Raw genomic sequence first — 17708 nt, forward strand, 5'->3', positions numbered from 1 at the left:
TAAAGAGGCCATCAAGAGTGCTGTTAAAAAAAAAAAAAACGAGAGTGCTAATGTTGGTAAGGGTGTGAAAGACCTCACAAAACAACAATCACAGACAATTGAATAGGTAGAAAAACTGTTGTTTACTGGATAAAGGAAAAGTAACTAGCCAGTGATAGATTTCAGAAGCAGTGATATATAAAAAATTCGTTTGAGGCTAGTAGGGTGTGGTTTGATATATTTAAGAAAAGAAGTGTTTATAGATTAAGCAGTACATTAAACATGTACTATATGTAAGAAAGTTTAAAACAGGAAATCATTTGGGGGTCTGGAACATCTTAATTCAATTTACATTATTTCTAATGGGAAAAAATGATTCGGTTTTCGAACAAATCACTTCTCAAACAGCCTTAGGTTTGAGAACCAAGTTTCCACTGAATATCCTAAGAAACATGAAACACCAATCAGAAAGAATGTATGCACCCCTATGTTCATAGCAGCACAATTTACAATAGCTAAGATCTGGAAACAGCCCAAGTGCCCATCAGTAGACGAGTGGACTAAAAAGCTGTAGTACATTTACAACATGGAATACTAGGCAGCATGGAGTAACCTGGAGAGTATTATGCTAAGTGAAATAAGCCAGTCAGAGAAAGACAAGTAACACATGATCTCACTCATATGTGGAATCTAATTAACAAAATAAACTGACAAACAAAATAGATCCAGAGACATAGAAGCATGGAACAGACTGTTGAATCTCAGAGGGAAGGCAGGGGTGGGTAGGTGGGAAGAGATCAACCAAAGAACTTGTATGCATATATGCATAACCCGTGGACGCAGACAATAGGGTGGTGAAGGCCTGGGGCGGGTGGTGGGGGAGGGCTAGAAGGGGTCAATGGGGGGAAACAGGGGACATACCATATTTTATTTTCCCATGTATATGGCACTATTTTTTTCTAAAATCATTAGACTGAAAACAAGGGGTCGTATACATGGAAGTCAGCCGAGGAGGGAGCCGCGAGGTGCGTAGTTGCCCATACCTTGTCCAACAGGCTTCCTCCAATCACAAGCCTTATTGTTACTGATGTCAGCTGATGCTGTAATTAGAGGAGGAGGTGGAGAGTGCAAGGTGCAATGGGGACCAGAGTGTTCTGAGCCCATAAAGATGTCAAAAAATAAAAAGATAAATACCAGTAAGCGATTGTTTTATTCTGCAAAATTCAAACTGAATGTAATCAGTTATGCAAAAGAGCCTGGAAACAGAGCTGCAGAGAGACAATTTGGACCTCCCCCACTGAGTGTATGGTCAGACAGTGGAGAAAACAGGAAGAAAAACTCTTTAAGATGCCAAAAAAGAAGGCCTTAAGAAGAAATCCAGCAGAATGGGCAAACTTGGAGCAGAGGCTTAAGACTTGGATTGTGGAGCAGTGGGGGTGTCTTATACACAGAAAAATACAGTATGTAATATGTCCAACAATAACAATTTTTTTAATTAAAAAAAATGAAACACTTTGCAGATACCAGAAAAAAAATATCAAAAAAGTTTATTTAATTGCTTCAAAATATATAAATTAAAAATTGATAGAATTACAAAATTTATTCAGCAATCCAAAATCATGGTGGGAGAGTTCAATGTAGCTCTTTTAGTACATGATAGATCAGAGACTGCTATGGACCAAATGTTTGTGTCCACCAACATTCATGTGTTAATGCCTTCCCCAGTGCAATGGTAGCTGGAGATGGGGCCTTTGGGAGGTGATTAGATTATGGGAGTAGACCCCTCTTGAATGGGATTAGTGCCCTTATAAAAGGGACACCAAAAAGCTCCCTCAATCCTTCTGTCATGTGAGTACAGAGGGAGAAGCTGGCCATCTGTGAACCAGGAAGCAGACGTCAAATTTGCTAGTGCCTTGATTTTAGATTTCCAGGCTCCAGAACTGTGAGAAATAAATTTCTGTTGTTTATAAGCCACCCAGCCTATAGTATTTTTGTTATAGCAGCCTGAACTGATTAAGACAGAGACCAATATTTATTATAAATGTGCAGATTTTGAAACACAAATAATAGGCTGGATCTAGTAGACATATGTAGAATACATTGATTTCAACCACCCATGAAGCACTTATAAAAACTGACCATATACTAAGTGCATCTGTTAGAAATTGTATTAGACTGTAATAAGCCCATCTCTGCCTTCCCTTCCCCACCTCCCTCCTCAAAAAAGCCAATGTCATGTACTAGTAAGAAGTGCATCTAACAAGATATTCAGAAATAAATAGTTCGGGGCTGGTGCAGACACATAAAGATACCAACTGGGGAACCAGAATGTTTATAACTTCTGGCCACACTCTCTTTAGCCCATGGCTTTAATCCTCATGGTCACAGATGGCTCCTCTAGCACTGGACACCATGTCTGCTTGTGCAAAAGGCAAGTAGAGGGACCCGGCTAAATGAAACCACTCCATTCCAATCTCTTTCCCAGGAGTCACACCCAGCGACTTCTCATACTGACCAGAACTGGGCGATGTGGCCTCTAACTACAAGGACTGGGAGATGGAGGTTTTTTAATAGTGCACATTACCAATGTGAACAAAAAAACTTAGGTTCTGTTGTAAAGAAGAAAGGGCAGTTTTGGTAGGCAACTAGTAGGATGTGCCATACTAGACCAAAAAGAAATCTCAACAAAAACCCAAAGACCACACACTCTGCTCAGTGTAATTAAATTAGAAACCAACAACAGAAAGGCAACTAAGAAACACCCAGATATATGCAGCAACTTTCCAGAATGACAGAAATGTTCTATATCTTGAATGGGGTGTTGGTTACATGTATATACACATCTGTCCAACTCATCTAACTCATAATATTTATGCATTCCACTATAAATAATTATACCTCTACAAAAATATAACCATGCATAGTTATTTAAAAATCTAATTACAAGTAAGTAATGTGTCAAAGATTTAATAATGGAAACTAAAACAGTATTTAGAATCAAACAAAAATTAAATTAGACATCAAAACATGTTATGAAGCTAAACAAGTACTATAAGAGATTATTATAGGCCCAAATGTTTATATTTTTAAAAATTGGAAGTTAATTAGCAATAGGCCTACCAAATGTATGAGACACTGATAAAGGCAGGCTGCCATTCCTAACGTTTTCTCTCCTGGTATGAATCCTTTTATGCACAGTAAGTGAAGAGCTGTGCCTGAACGCTTTCTCGCACTGATTACATTCATAGGGTTTTCCCGTAGTGTGTGTTCTCACGTGTACAATAAGGTGTGAAGACTGACCAAAGGCTCGCCCGCATTCCTGACAGGCATAGGGCTTCTTGCCGGTATGGGTCCTTGCATGTTTCCTGAGGGATGAGAGCTCACTAAAGGCTCGCCCACATTCCTGGCACGCGTAGGGCTTCTCTCCAGTGTGGGTTCGCATGTGACTCTTGAGGGTTGACAGACGACTCAACACCTGACCACAAGTAGTACACTCATAAAGTTTCTCCCCCGTGTGGATCCTCTTGTGAACGTTCAGATGGGTGCTCGTCCGGAAGGGCTTTCCACACTGGTTACACTCATACGGTTTCTCTCTGGTGTGAGTTCGCAGATGAGTCTTCAGTGACGAATGTTCCCTGAAAGCTTTCCCACACTGACTGCATTCAAAAGGCTTCTCTCCAGTGTGAGTTCTCATGTGGCTCCTCAGAGAAGACGGCTGATTGAAAGCTTTCCCACAGTCCTTACATTCATAGGGCTTCTCACCCGTGTGGTTTCTCTGGTGCAAAATCAGGTTAAAGTTCCTTGTGAAGGTTTTCCCACACTGACTACATTCAAAAGGTTTCTCTCCTGTGTGTGTCCTCATGTGGCGTCGCAGATTCGAGGAGTACTTGAAGGCGTGCCTACATTCCTGACATTCAAAGTACTTCTCGGAGGTATGGGTCTTCTCGTGCCTGATAAGGTCAGAGCTGTATCTGAAGGGCTTTTCACATTTGTTACATGCGTAGGTTTTATCTCCACTATGCCCACTATGGGTCTTCTCGTGCACTATTGGGTGAGTGGTCTGGAAGGATTTCCCACTCTCTGGGCATTCATAGGGGTTGCCTCCAGCATAAATTCTCTCACACTGAAAAAGTTGTTTGATACTGTTAAAGGGTTCCCCAAGTTCATTATACTTATAGAGTTTTTCTCCAGGCAGGGGTTGCTCCTGTCAATTGAGGAAAATGTGAAGAGCAAATATTTCATTATAATCATCGACCTTCTCCCCCAAGTAAATTGTGTGTAGAATCAAGACATTTCTATAGCTGAAGCTTTTACCATTTTCATGTGTCCGTACTATTTCTTACTCTAAGTTCTATCAAGTGGATGCAATGCCACAAAGAGCTATCATTTTCATTACTTGCATGGGGCTTCTTAGATGTAGACTTTTTCTGAATTGTTTAAGACTACACTATGTGTCCCATTTAGGAACATGGTGAGTTGTGGGAATTCTATGAAGATGCGTCTTAATCTACATTTCTAGTTTTCTCCCACTTCATCATGACATTCACAGACTCCCTACCAAGAAAATGCTTTCTCTTGCATGAGCATCCCTTGCCTTAAATCTCTCTCTAGCCTCATGTGCTGTTTTTCTAATCAGCAGCAACTCCAGACTTCCTATTATAGAGGACCAAGAATAACTGTTGTGTACCTTACCCTTTCTATGCCAATGGATGCAATCTTCGCAAAAGTATCTTGGTTAAGAATTGACTCTTGGGGTTGAGGTTGAGGTTCTGAAATGAATTAAAGGTGAGGGGGAGAAATTAAATGTTCAGAGAAGGAAACTAGGATCAAGATGACCAAAAAAGTAAGCTAGGACAAGTAGATTATTTTTTAAATACTGATCTTAAATATGGGACGAAAGAGTGAAAAGGAGAATGTACCAGAGAGCAAAGGAAAATTTTAAGGCATTTGGCTATGTGAGGAGTCAAGAAATCACAGAGACAAAGGATAGAAATAGTAGATAATTTACTAAGGAAGTATTCTATGATGTTGAGAGAAAGTATTAACAATCTATAGGAGGGAGGAGCTAGAAGAAATACACACATGGAAATGCTAAATGTGAAGGGAAGGGAAGAAGGGATAAATTGTTCTATGAAACCAGAGTAATGTATTTGAGATAAAAAGAGAAAGGAAAAAAGGTGAAACTCACTAAGGGAGCTCAACCAATAGCCTTCTCTGTCAAAGGCAATGAAAGTATGTCCCTTACTGACACTTTCCAAATTGAGCATTCATCTTACCAATCAGAGCTAGCGCTCCCCTGATATGCCTGGCACTCACCTGTTCGGACTCCTGGAAACATCCCTCTATCTGTGATCCACAGCTCTTCTCTTTGCTCCAAATAGGAAAAGGTACTGAGTTTGCATAGTTGATCTCCTGCTCGTGGGGAAGGACACATGGTGTGGGTAGACTATGCCTGCCATGAAACCAGGGCTGATATTCTAAAGTCATTAGGAGCGCTGGAGATGGGAGCAGTGAAATGCGCATGCTTAAATGTTGATGGACACAGGAGAGCTCTTTCACTAAGGAACAAGCTCCTTCACTGGGTCCCCAAGGACACTGGGACATTCCAGCCCCCAAAACCTAGGGCCTAGCTCAGGGATGTACGTATTTGAGAAGCCCAGAAATATCAGATAGATATTCATGTCCATGGGGAGGCCACTAGACTATCTATATATATAAAAGCCTAAGCAACCGTCTGACTGTCCAGTAGCTATGATGCACACTGACCACCAGGGGGCAGACGCTCAACACAGGAGCGGAAACCACAGGCATGGAAACATGGAACCAACTGATAAACCTCAGAGGGAAGCGGGGAGAGAGGGGAGATTAACCAAAGATCTTATATGCATATTAGAGGCCCAAAGCACGGATTCTGCACCGGTGGGGTCCCTCAGCCTGGCCTTGTCTGCCTTCTCATCTCTCAGTTTCCAAACCAGCACAGTTCCAGGAACCCCCATACTTGCTGCATGAGTGTATGGATGAAGTGATGAGAGCAGTCTTACCCACAGAGGCCAGGTTCCTGTAGTTCTCTAGCATCACGTCTCTATACAGGTTTCTCTGGGCAGAGTCTAGAAACATCCATTCTTCTGGGGTGAAGAGCACAGTCACATCTGCAAAGGTGACTGGTTCCTAAAATGCACACCCATTCAGGCTCAGTCAGGGGCCACTTCTGCCAACACTTAAGAGGATGGTGGGGAGTTGGCAAGCCTGGGAACAGAGACACTGTGTGGAGGATTTTCAGATGGGGCTCTGAGGTACCTCAGAATCTGCCCTTGGGCTTAGGCCTCAAAACTAGAATTCTCTCTCTACTTTTCCGTTCCTCAGGGATAGCACCCAGAGGCGTAGTGCCAAAGGACCTCAACTTCATGACAGGACTTAGCTATTGACAAGTAGCTAGGAAGCTCTTGCAGTTTTATTCCCCTTCAGTCCCAGGGTCCAGCAGACCTAAGCATGTGGCAGGCAAGAAAAAGGCAAGAAATATTTGCTCCAGGGGACCATGACGGTTAGGAGACAAGGACAGCTCACATCCTGGCTTTATTTTCCCTCCTGATGCTCAGCAGAACATGGCACTTAACAACCTGGGGAAGGTCTGACTGAGGGGGCGTGTTCGTTGCCAGGGCTGTCCTCCACCCACTGAGAGAAGCCCCATTCCTAGATGCCTGGAGGCCAGCCCTGTGGGGTCTAAAAGCTCCAGGTAATGAGAAGGGGACAGGGGGCAAAGCAAGAAAGAAGAGCAAGGAGCACTTCTTACTTACCTGTACACAGGTAGACAGCACGCCAGGAACCACAGCTTCTTTCTCCACGCTTTCCTCCTGTAGCCACACAGGCTCTTGAGCAAGCAGAGCTAGAGGAGAAGGGGAGAGCTGTGAAGCCCAGTGAACATACTCCCAGGACCAAGGGCTGCCCACCCTGATTGTTAGTGATCATATGTGTACACACACCCATGCACACACTCATAGGGACATGCACAGTGCCCACACTCCCAGCCTCCTTCTCAGTTTTTTATATAAGCACCTCCTCCATCTCCCCATGATGCAGACCTTCCTCTCCTCATCTCCCTCAGTACTCTCTGCCTCAGCTGGCAACCTGCCCCTCTACTTGGCCAACTCTACTTGACAATGCTGACTCAGATCTGAATTCCAGACCAGACACCCAACCATCGGCTCCAATCTCTCCACTTACCTATCTGGGGGAACAAGAATGGAATATCCAGAATGAGCTAGAAAGCAAGGCTGTCGCCCCAGCAGGCAGCTCTAAGGAGCTGATTATTTTCAGGCCTTGATCTTGCCCTGCTGGGCTGTGATCTTGCTTGGGACCCGTGACCCCTTTTTTCTCTCCTGTTGGGAATGGAAATGCCTGTCCTAAGCAGGCCCCACCATTGTATTCTGGAAGCAGAGATCTCCTTTCTGATTTCACAGGTTCACAGATAAAGAGAAGTTTGCCCCAGGCTGGATCACACCCTAAGCCTCACCCATATCTGATTTTGATGATTTACATCAGGGGTCCTCAAACTTTTTAAACAGGGGGCCAGTTCACTGTCCCTCAGACCGCTGGAGGGCCGGACTATAGTTTAAAAAAAAACTATGAACAAATTCCTATGCACACTGCACATATCTTATTTTGAAGTAAAAAAACAAACGGGAACAAATACAATATTTGTATTTGCATGTGGCCCATGGGCCGTAGTTTGAGGACCCCTGATTTACATGATAAAATTTGGGCCTTTTTTCAGTTGATAAGATTTAGATGAAATTTTAGACTGCTGGAATGAGTAAAAATTGGAGGAACGCTGAGACCACAGTTGCATGTGGGGACGGCACCAATTTGTGGGAGCCAGAGGGCAGACTGTTATGGGTTGGATTGTGTTCCCAAATAAAAGAGGAAGTTCTAACTCAGTGATGGCGAACCTTTTGAGCTCGGCGTGTCAGCATTTTGAAAAACCCTAACTTAACTCTGGTGCCGTGTCACATATAGAAATTTTTTGATATTTGCAACCATAGTAAAACAAAGATTTATATTTTTGATATTTACTTTATATATTTAAATGCCATTTAACAAAGAAAACTCAACCCAAAATATGAGTTTGCGTGTCATAGGTTTGCCATCACTGTTCTAACTCATGGTACCTCAGAATGTGACCTTATTTGAAAATAGGGTGTTTGCAGATGTAATTAGTTAAATGAAGTTACAGTGGAGCAGAGTGGGCCCTTAATCCAATGACTGGTGTCCTTATAAGAGGAAAAGAGACACAGAAACAGCGACAGATGAGGGGAGAAGACCATGTGACAATGCAGGCAGAGATTGGATTGATGCATCTACAAGCCAAGGAACACCAAGGATGCCAACCACCACCAGAAGCCAGGAGAGAGGCAAAGAAGAACCCTCCCCTCCAAATTTCATAGGACGTATCACCCTGCAGACATCTTGATTTCACACTTCTGTGCCTTTAGAACTATGATATATAAATTTGTTGTTTCATCCCCCCCCCACACACACACACACAAAATGCGCTCACCACCTTCTTCTCAAAGGCTATTCCTCTTCCGTGTTCCCAATCTCAGGAAGTGACATCCCTGCCTCAGAATGAAATCTCTCCCCTCTCTGATACTCTACAGACCCCAAAAATTAATCCCCCCAAAAATAAATCAGTAGTGACATCTCTACTTGAAGCACCCACCTCTCCCCAACTTCACCCACCCACTTCCTTTCCTCCTAACCCTGTCCTCACCATGGCTAATGCCACATCATACCTTTCTCCCTCCTGGATCCACTTAAATGTCACTCCCTCATGACTTAGATGTCACAACCCTGTTCCCCGCACGGTATTTGGCACATAAATGCTCTGGATCATCTGGTAAATGAAATGTACATACTACTCATCAAATTGTCTCAATTTGACCTCCTACGTGTCTTAGAATGAATGTTCCATGCTTACCTACTGTGCAGATAAAAGTTAACACAGAAGGCTTGACGGTGCTCCTGATGGCAAAGTTGGACCTTGGCTGGGGTCTGGAAACTTGGATTTGAAGAGGGATCCCACCACCCTACCTGATAAGAGGAGTTTACTCTGCTTAAACAGTTTCTACAGTGTAGTTTGTGCTGAATGCCTGCTTCCCTTCTAGGAGTCTGGAACGTAGGTATGTTCTGGGCAGAGGGTGCCTACATGCCCAGCCACTAGTGAAAACCCTGGGTGCTGAGTCTCTAATGAGCCTCCCTGGCAGACAACACTTCGCATGTGTTGTCCCAGCCCACTGTGGGGAATTAAGTGCTTCCCATGTAATTCTGCTGGGAGAGGAGTCTGGAAGCTGTGCCTCGTTCCCTCCAGACTTCACCCCCATGCACCTTTTCCCTTGGCTGATTTTGCTTGGTATCCTTTCCCTGTGATAAACCATCCCACGCTTACAACTATATGCTGTGCCCTATGAGACCTTCTAGTAAGTCACCAAACCTGGGAGTGGTCTTTGGGACACTCGCCCCAACTCTAGGCCGCCACCATTCCATTCTTAACTGCCTTCATCCACCACTCACATCTTCCCTGAAGCCCATCATCCGCCCAGGTGCTGTGAGTTCTGTTAGGTGCACGGTACCACTCACTTAAATGCGCCCCTACTCTCAGTAGCCTTAGGACATGAGCCAGGGTTCTGTTCCCACACTTCCAGGCCCTAAATGATCTGGAGCCCATTCGCTCTTGTCAGCTCATACCACTCTCCACTTCCCTCTGCCCCTTCCACAGCCTCCCATGGGCCCGCCCCTGGGTATACCAGGCCCTGAGGGGTTTTACAGAAGCTGTTCCTAGGCCTGAAATCCTCTCTCCAAACAGCACAATATCTGGCCAAGCTACTTGACACAGTAATTATGATGTAATCCAGTGCCTGCAATTAAAGTTAAGATGCTGTCTGTCCTCCAGAATTTTTTCCCCTACTTCTCAGGAAATGTGCCTTTTACATAATTGTGTAGTAAACAATGTAATCTCTCCTAAAGAGAGGTCTGGCCTTTTGCCACAGCTGAGTGGGGCCTGCTCTTTTTTTTAATATATCAATTTTTTAATATCAATTATCTTAATCCTCACCTGAGGATATATTTGAGAGAGAGAGAAAAAAAAAGAAAGAGAGAGGGGGAAAGAGAGAGACAGAAACATCAATTGGTTGCCTCCCATAGATGACCAGACTGGGGATCGAACCTGCAACCTTTTGACATACAGGACAATGCTCCAATCAACTGAGCCACTTGGCCAGGGCTATATCAATTGTTTTATGACAATAGCTCCTTTGGTTAAAGAGCATGTTTGTTGTTGACACTAGAACCTGCTCTTTCAAAACAGAAAGATCTGAAACCCAAAAAAACAAAAACCTGAGAACTGTGAAATGTCTTTCCCCTTGAACACACAGATAATGAGAGAGGTCTTTAAGTATTCTGACTGCCATCAGAGGAAATGAAGGCTGGAGATGCAAGTTCCCACAGGACAGCCAGGCCCTCTGTGATTCCACCAGGACTCACTCACCCTTGGCTGCCCAGGGGTCGGGAAGGCCCAGTGCAGGCTCCAGCGTGGCAACCCCCTGAATCTGCACAGCCTCCTTCAGTCCCTGGACGGAGTGACAGGGACAGATTAGAGTCACATGGTGATGGAAGGGATCCATTCACACCTGCTCACTGACTGAACTCTCATGACTGGTCCTGATTTGGAGAACATGTGATATGAGGACATGCCCTGATTACCTGCCCGGAGTTACCCATTTCTTCAGGAAAAGGCTAATCACTGTGTTAGAACTGCAACTCCAAGGATAGAGAGAAGGGGCCCCCGTGGAGGAGGCCTCCTCTGAGCATCCTCCAGCTGTGGGGGAAACGCTGGAGCAAAGCTAGCAGTGGGTGCCAGCAGGTTGAGGGGTAGGGGTAGAAGGCATGAACCCATGAAAATGAGGGGAGTTAGGAAGGAAGCCCTGTTGCGGAAGAAAGGATTTGAATGGTTCTCTACTGGTAGCTGCTCTCTTTGGAAAGGTATCTAACCTGACCTGCACTTCTAAGGGATGCTGCTGGCCTCTATGCCCAGAGTGGGACCAGTGGAAGCAGGAGTCTTTTAAAAGCAGCTCCTGGTGACTCCAGGAAGGGTGGTAGCAGGGGGGACAGAAAGGCAGTCAAAAGTAGGTTATGGCTTGGCAGAAAAGCTCGCAGGACTTGGTGGTGGATGGGAAGTAAATGCACAGGTCTCTGAGGGCAGGTGATGGGCAGGGGCTGGTGGGAGGCCCCTTCTCCTCGGGGAAGTGTCCCTTTCTGATACTCTCAGTCATCAGCCTGGACACTCCTAACCCAGCCCTTAGATCACCGGACCTGCTCATTCCTATAGGTTTCCTGATGTTTGTGAGGGTGGAAAGATTGGGAGGAAGAAAGGCTGGACCAAAAAAGGCAAGGTCAGAGTGCTAATCCCTGCCATCTGCCACCTTTAAGGTTTGCCTTCTATGAAGAAATGTTAGGGCCTGTTCAGTTCTTACTAGGAATTAAGCCAAGGCCTCCAGCATGTTCAAGTTTCCAACAGTGGGCCCTAGATGCTTCTTCCCCTCTGGCCTCCTCATTTACAGAAATCCTAAACCCTGGCCTTACGGGCTGAGGCCCCCGCAGCAAACCCCCTCCCAAACTTACTGTGTATCCAGAAGGCCAAGGTGACTCCCAGAGAGGTGGCCGGTCCTTTGGAGGTGAAAGTATCGCCCTCTCTCCCATCATGGGCCGGATCTGCATCCTCAAATCAAGCCCTGGCCCCTAAGAAAAGAAGTGGAGAATGCTGATCAGGACAAAGGTAGCTGAGGTTTTTCTTGGCCTCAGAGACCCTTGGTTTAGGAATAGTGAAGTCAGAAATTGGGGCACGTGGGTCTGGCAGTTTCAGACCTGATGACTCTTTTACTCCACTGAAGGCACCAGCCACCACCAAGGGTCTCCAAGGGCAGATCACGACAGACCTGACCCCTTCTGGTTTCGGGGGGCCCTGGCTGGAGGCGAGGCCACAAGCCCTCAGAGGCACTACAGGATGTTTGATCACAGAAAGGTTGGAAGCCCTCGGTTCTGAGTATGAGCCATGGTCTGTGTTTTCTTAGATTCTGTGTTTGTATATTTGGCATCCACCAATCATAGGGCCAAATTACCGGCCAGTTGTTTACGTCTCCCATGCCAATGCCACCGAGAACCACCTCCCTAGCCACTTCTCATACAAGCCAATACTCCCCCATCCTAAAGCACCCAGACCAGGTGCCAGACAACCAGGTCCCCCAGAATTATTCAAACTCGCCAATCCTGTTTATCCTGCCCTGTGGAAACCCCAATAAAGGCTCTGACCTACACTCTTCCCTCTCTCCCTTCTGCCTCTGGAGATGGTGGTCTAAGGAGTTAGGCCTGGATTCAACTCCCAGCTCCAAATCCAACTCGACCACCTGTGGCTGATGTGTCTTAGAGATGAACTGCTCAACTTCTCTACATGTGTCTGGAAGTGGATCTCCTCTGCCCACTCAGAACATTCTGTGACTGCCTATTTGCTGGGGCTCAGATGCAGCAGGAGACCCCTCCTCTCCCACACTCGGTGCTCACTACTGAGCGGGACTGGAGTTCTGTGGAAGGTGCTGGGGCCCCATGCTGAGAGGAAAGAGCCACAGAAACCAGAGAGGACCTGCCCATTGTGGCATCCTTCCTCCTCCCAGTCCACCTGCCAGTCAAAACATGGAGATGGTGAGGGCCTGGAGATGCCTTCAGCAGCACCTATCTGTGCATTCCTACATTCAGCAAACATCGAGAGCTCCAGGAATGCTCTGTAAGGGGTTACTGCACCGATCCTGGCAGATGAGGCCCCTGCAATCCAGCAGCTCCAATAACACATTTGCAGATCTCAAGTTCTCAAAAAGCACATGCCCTTTTCCAAGCAGCTATTGAAAGACATCCTCTACTAAACAAGAATGTAAGACAAGGACATTGAAGACCTGGGGAGGAGGGGGTCTCAGCTGCCCTGGGGTCTGTTGCAAGCTGTGCAGGGTAAGGGTTTTGGCTGCCCCGCAGCCCATACCAGGCTATGCAGGGTGAGGCTCCCCCTGCCTAGGGCACAGGAACAGGACAGAGGTCTCTACAACCCAGGCCACGCCACCCCTTCCCCTGGGCCAGCCTCTATGATGCACAGGGGTCAACACCATCCATAAGAGGGAAAGGTGTGCAGACTGAGGGAACCCAGAGGTCTACTGACTCTGGGACAAGTAGGCCCAGTCCAGGGCTGAAGCTGGGCTTTGTGTGTGTCCCTCTACCTAAACCCTAACCCTCAAAATTCCCAACAATGGGAACCCACATTTCGGAAGCTCCTGCAGTTTGAGAAAGCAGGAACTCAGCCAAAGTGGGGATGGAGGGGCTCCATGTGTATCTTCTCATACACTGTAATGTACAAGCTGGTTCTGAAGGTTCTTCTCCACTTTGAAAAGGGCTTCTTTGCAGTTTGGGGTCTCAACTTGTCTCCGAAGCAGGGAGGGATCCCTGACAACTTTCCCACGCTCTTTATAATCAGTGTGGTCCTCTCTCCTGTGGGTTCTCTTGTTCATGTCCAGGTATGGTTCCTCCAGAAGCCTTTCACACCACAGTTAAATCCTCAGATGTCTTCTCTCCAGGCAAAGTTTGCTCCTGACAAGGGGTGGATGATGATGAAAAGCTCTCCAGCATCTGTGCCGCACCCAGGGATGCTCCCAACAGAGGTACGTCTTCAGCATTTGAAGAGGTGCACCTTGTTTACACAGGTTGAGTTCTTCAAAGACACTGCAGGCTCCACCACCAGGCTCTCTCACATTCATAACTGTCCTGGGGCTGCCCTAACAGACATCATGTCTCTCATGACTGCTGCAGATAAATCACTTGAGCAACAAAGGTGGAGTTCACTCACATTAATGAGTCATGGACTGTGTGAACAGTCATAGTCACAGTGTCCTCTCCAACACTGTGGGGGATGCTCCTGAGGATGTGTCCTGGCCCAAATGTCTCCCTGGCCCTGGGGTGCATTTCCAACCAACGTATCATCAACTTCTCCAATGAGAGGGAATAAAGGATCACCTGCCGTGAATCTTACCATTTGCAAATCATGAGATGAATTTTCCTCCAAAATATCCTGCATAGGAGTAGACTCTTTGGCTTTAGATTGAGATTCCCAATCGAATTGTAAACAAAACAAAAAAAAGGACACTTTGTTCAGAAAGAAATGGTGGCATGAAATTGACACAGAAAAAAAATGTGTTTTTAATATTGACCCTAAACTTGGGGAGGTACTGAAAGGAAAGAAGGTATCAGTGAGCAAAGCGAGTAGAGCTGTGTATGGAATTTGGAAGCGACAGGAACAAGGAGGAAATGAGAGGCTATTTTTCCGAGCAAAAGATTCCATGGAGAATGAGACTGACGTTGCCAGAAAGAATGTTATCAGACAAACAAGTAAGAAGCAATTAGACAACACATATAGAAATGCTTAACTTAAAGAGGAATTGGATAATCATTGTGGGTAAAGATGTAGAGAAATCAAAACCTTCATCCACCACTGGTGGGAACAGAGAATGGTACACCTGTTTTTAGATAACAGTTTGGTAGTTCCTCAAAAAGTTAAACATAGGGTTACCATATGCCCAGCAACTTCATTCCTAAGGATATACTCAAGAAAACTAAAAGCATGTCCACATGAAATCTTGTACATGAATGTTCACAACAACATATTCACATTGCCAAAAAGTATAATGTCCATCAATAACTGATTGGGTAAACAAAATGTGGTCCATCCATACAATGGAAAGAATGATGCATGCTACAACATGGATGAATCTCAAAAATGTTATACTGAGTGAATGATGACATAACAAAGGTCACATGTTATATGATTATTTATATGAAATGTCCAGAACAGGCAAATCCATATAAATAGGAAGCAGATCAATGGTTGCCAAGGGCTGGAGGGAGGTGAATGGGGAGTGACTGATAGTGGGGAGTGGCACAGGGTTTCATTTCGAGATGATGGAAATATTCTGGAGTTCAGTAGTGGGGAGTGACTGATAACAGGCATAGGGCTTCATTTCGAGATGATGGAAATATTCTGGAGTTCAGTAGTGGTGATAACACAACTTTGTAAATATACTAAAAAAAACACTGAATTGCACGGTTTAAAAGGTTGCATCTTGTGGTTTGTGAATATTGCAAATTTTCTTTAAAAAAAAAAAAGGAACATATCTTTTTCTGAAACCAAAGAGTTAAAATGTGAAAACAGAAAGAAGCTCACGCAACTTACTTGAGAAACCTCATACCAAATAGCCTATTTCCCCTAAAAATAGAGGGCCTTTAAAATGCTCTAAGACTGATACTTTCCAGGCACCAACCCATAATAGGGTTGGTCACAAGATCTCTGCGTCCCCTGGTACTGACCCACACCCACGACACAAAGAATGCCTCAGTCTGCTGCCCTCAGCTCTTCTCTTGGCCCCACCTGGGAGGCAAGCCTGGATTTGCATGGTGGTGCCCCTGCTCAGGGAGAAAGACGCACATGCTGACGGAGGGCTTGCAGAGGAAAACAAATGCTTCCCCACCAGCCTCCCAGCTTCAGCTCAAGACAATGAATGAGTACAAAGGTAGCAAAATGATCACCAAACCCAGGGCCCAAACCACAAACACACTCCTCTCTGGGGCTGAGGTTCTCTAAGCCCTGAAGCTCAAGCCCAAAGTCACTGAGACTAGCACAAGTCCTGACCATGGAAAAAATTAAGTCAATGCTCTGTTATCCTGTGGAAACTAGTGAACGGTAATCACCACGAAGTCCGTACCACATCTTTGTGGTCACGTGGCAGGCACTTATGCAATTTGATGCCAGCCTTACCCCTAGGAGCCAGTGTCCTACAGTTGTCCAGTATTCCAAATCTGCACAGGTTCCTCTGAGCACCGCCCAGCAATGCCCACTCCCAGATGAGACCCACTGCCACATTCTGGAAAATGACTGATTTGTAAGACAGCAGAAATTTTCTGGCTCAGCAAGGACCACCCTCACCATTCTGCAGGACAACTGATTATCACTGGGGAAGGGAAACCCAGCACAAGAACATTCAGACAGGGAGCTCTCTCCATTCCAGTGTTCAGCAAAGCCCACCTGCCACTTGTTTTTGTAAATAAAGTTTTATTGGCACACAGCCATGCCATTCATTTATCTATCTCCATGGCTATTTTTTGCTACAAAGGCAGAATTGAGCAGTTGCTGCAACAGAGATCACATGGCCCACCAAGCTAAAAATACTTACTTTAACATTTGACAAATCCAAAAGTATACGTTTTGGCTCTTTGTCATTCACTGACCAGTGATAGCAGAGCCTGTACTTCTGAGCTTAGAGAGTTTTTCCTAAACTCCTTCTTTAAGGCATCAGAAGTTTGGGTTTGATTGCTTCAGTCCCTAGGTTCCCTCCCAAGACTTATATACATGCAGTTAGTAATCTTTTATGCCAGTTAAAATAGAACTTCCATTGCAACTGAAAAGTTTTATAGCCTGTAAGTTCAGAATTCTCTGGGGCAGCACTGTCTAGTAGAGCTCTCTGGGATGATGGGAATGTTCAATGTCTGCACTTGCCAAAAGGGCAGCCACCAGCCCAAGTGGCTACCGAGTGCTTGAGAAATGTGGCTCGGGCGACTAAGAAACGGACTTTTAAAATTTTATTGGATTTTCATTCATTTAAACTTAAATTACTACAGCCATGTGTTTATGGTAGGTCTCACAAGGGAGAGCAGGGATGGCCCTAGAGCAGTGGTTCTCAACCTTGGCTGCACATTAGAACCACCTGGGAATCTTTTGAAAATCCTAAGAATTGGATTTTCAAAAGATTCCCAGGTGGTTCTAATGTGCAGCCAAGGTTGAGAACCACTGCTCTAGGGCCATCCCTGCTCTCCCTTGTGAGACCTACCATAAACACATGGCTGTAGTAATTGTACATGAAATTACATTGACAGGTAAAGTTAATATTGAAGCTCGGAATATTTCTCAGAGTGTTTTAGTAAAACTGCAAGGGTGAGCCACCCCCATGGCCAAGGCAGCGCACACAGGAATCCAACCCGTTTACCTGGCCGTGGCCCTCTGGGCTCTGTCGCCACGCGGGGCAAAGCTGCGGTGCTTACATACATTTGGGCAACACACTGAGTAGATACTCCTTCTCATACAACTTAGATTTGTGTTTTGACAATTAGTCCATCCAGGCTGGCCTGTTGTGCTTTGGGTGTGTGTTTCTAGAAACGTCTTCATTGTGCCCAGGACAGGTGAGTTCTACATGATTGGTGTTTAGAAACCAAAGGTGTAGTCCCTCTTACACAGTGAGTTAAAGTGCTCTGAGAACACTATTTCCAGTGCTTCCTACCTATACAAGTCACTTCAAGTGTCAACCAGACCCGGGAGGGCCTGGGGCTGGGCTGTCCCCAGGTCTAAGAATTGGATTTTCAAAAGATTCCCAGGTGGTTCTAATGTGCAGCCAAGGTTGAGAATCACTGCCCTAGAGGAACTCAGCGGCCAGCTCTAAATGAGCCCCACTCTGCAGTCAGATTCCAGAAGTAGGCAGAGCCCCTCCTCCAAAGCCACTTCCCACCAGAGGTCATGCACTGAAGGAGGTCGCCAGGTCCCCTGGAGCAGGGCAGAAGATGCTCCACACATCCCTTCCCTTTTCTTCCTTAGCTGATGG

General features: G+C 45.6%; 1 protein-coding gene across 2 annotated transcripts; it reads right to left on the minus strand.

Annotated features, from left to right (window-relative positions):
- Positions 1 to 1515: 1515 nt before the first annotated feature.
- On the minus strand, positions 1516 to 14176 carry ZNF333 (zinc finger protein 333). 2 transcript variants are annotated; one of them, XM_014539348.1, is made up of 9 exons: positions 13331 to 14089; positions 11653 to 11769; positions 10520 to 10601; positions 10317 to 10322; positions 6774 to 6862; positions 6021 to 6147; positions 5296 to 5391; positions 4672 to 4748; positions 1516 to 4183 (listed from the first exon to the last, which is right to left on the minus strand). In XM_014539348.1, exons 2-9 carry the CDS (start codon positions 11746 to 11748, stop codon positions 3080 to 3082), a joined length of 1677 nt encoding a protein of 558 aa, XP_014394834.1. In that variant the 5' UTR covers positions 11749 to 11769; positions 13331 to 14089; the 3' UTR covers positions 1516 to 3079. The 2 variants fall into 2 exon arrangements, with proteins under 2 accessions (XP_014394834.1, XP_014394833.1); XM_014539347.1 differs by lacking the exons at positions 10317 to 10322; positions 13331 to 14089 and adding an exon at positions 14096 to 14176.
- Positions 14177 to 17708: the final 3532 nt, after the last annotated feature.

This window comes from Myotis brandtii, unplaced genomic scaffold (genome assembly GCF_000412655.1).
Source record: "Myotis brandtii unplaced genomic scaffold, ASM41265v1 scaffold2134, whole genome shotgun sequence".
NCBI lineage: Eukaryota > Metazoa > Chordata > Mammalia > Chiroptera > Vespertilionidae > Myotis > Myotis brandtii.

Coding starts and splice junctions, on each gene's coding strand:
- ZNF333 (XM_014539347.1), bottom strand. CDS start 14,140: ATGCAGGATATTTTGGAGGAAAATTCATCTCATGATTTGCAAATG. Junction 5,392..6,020: donor CAGGAACCTGGCCTCTGTGG/GTAAGACTGCTC, acceptor CCCCACGAGCAG/GAGATCAACTATGCAAACTC. Junction 4,184..4,671: donor CATCCATTGGCATAGAAAGG/GTAAGGTACACA, acceptor CTCAATTGACAG/GAGCAACCCCTGCCTGGAGA.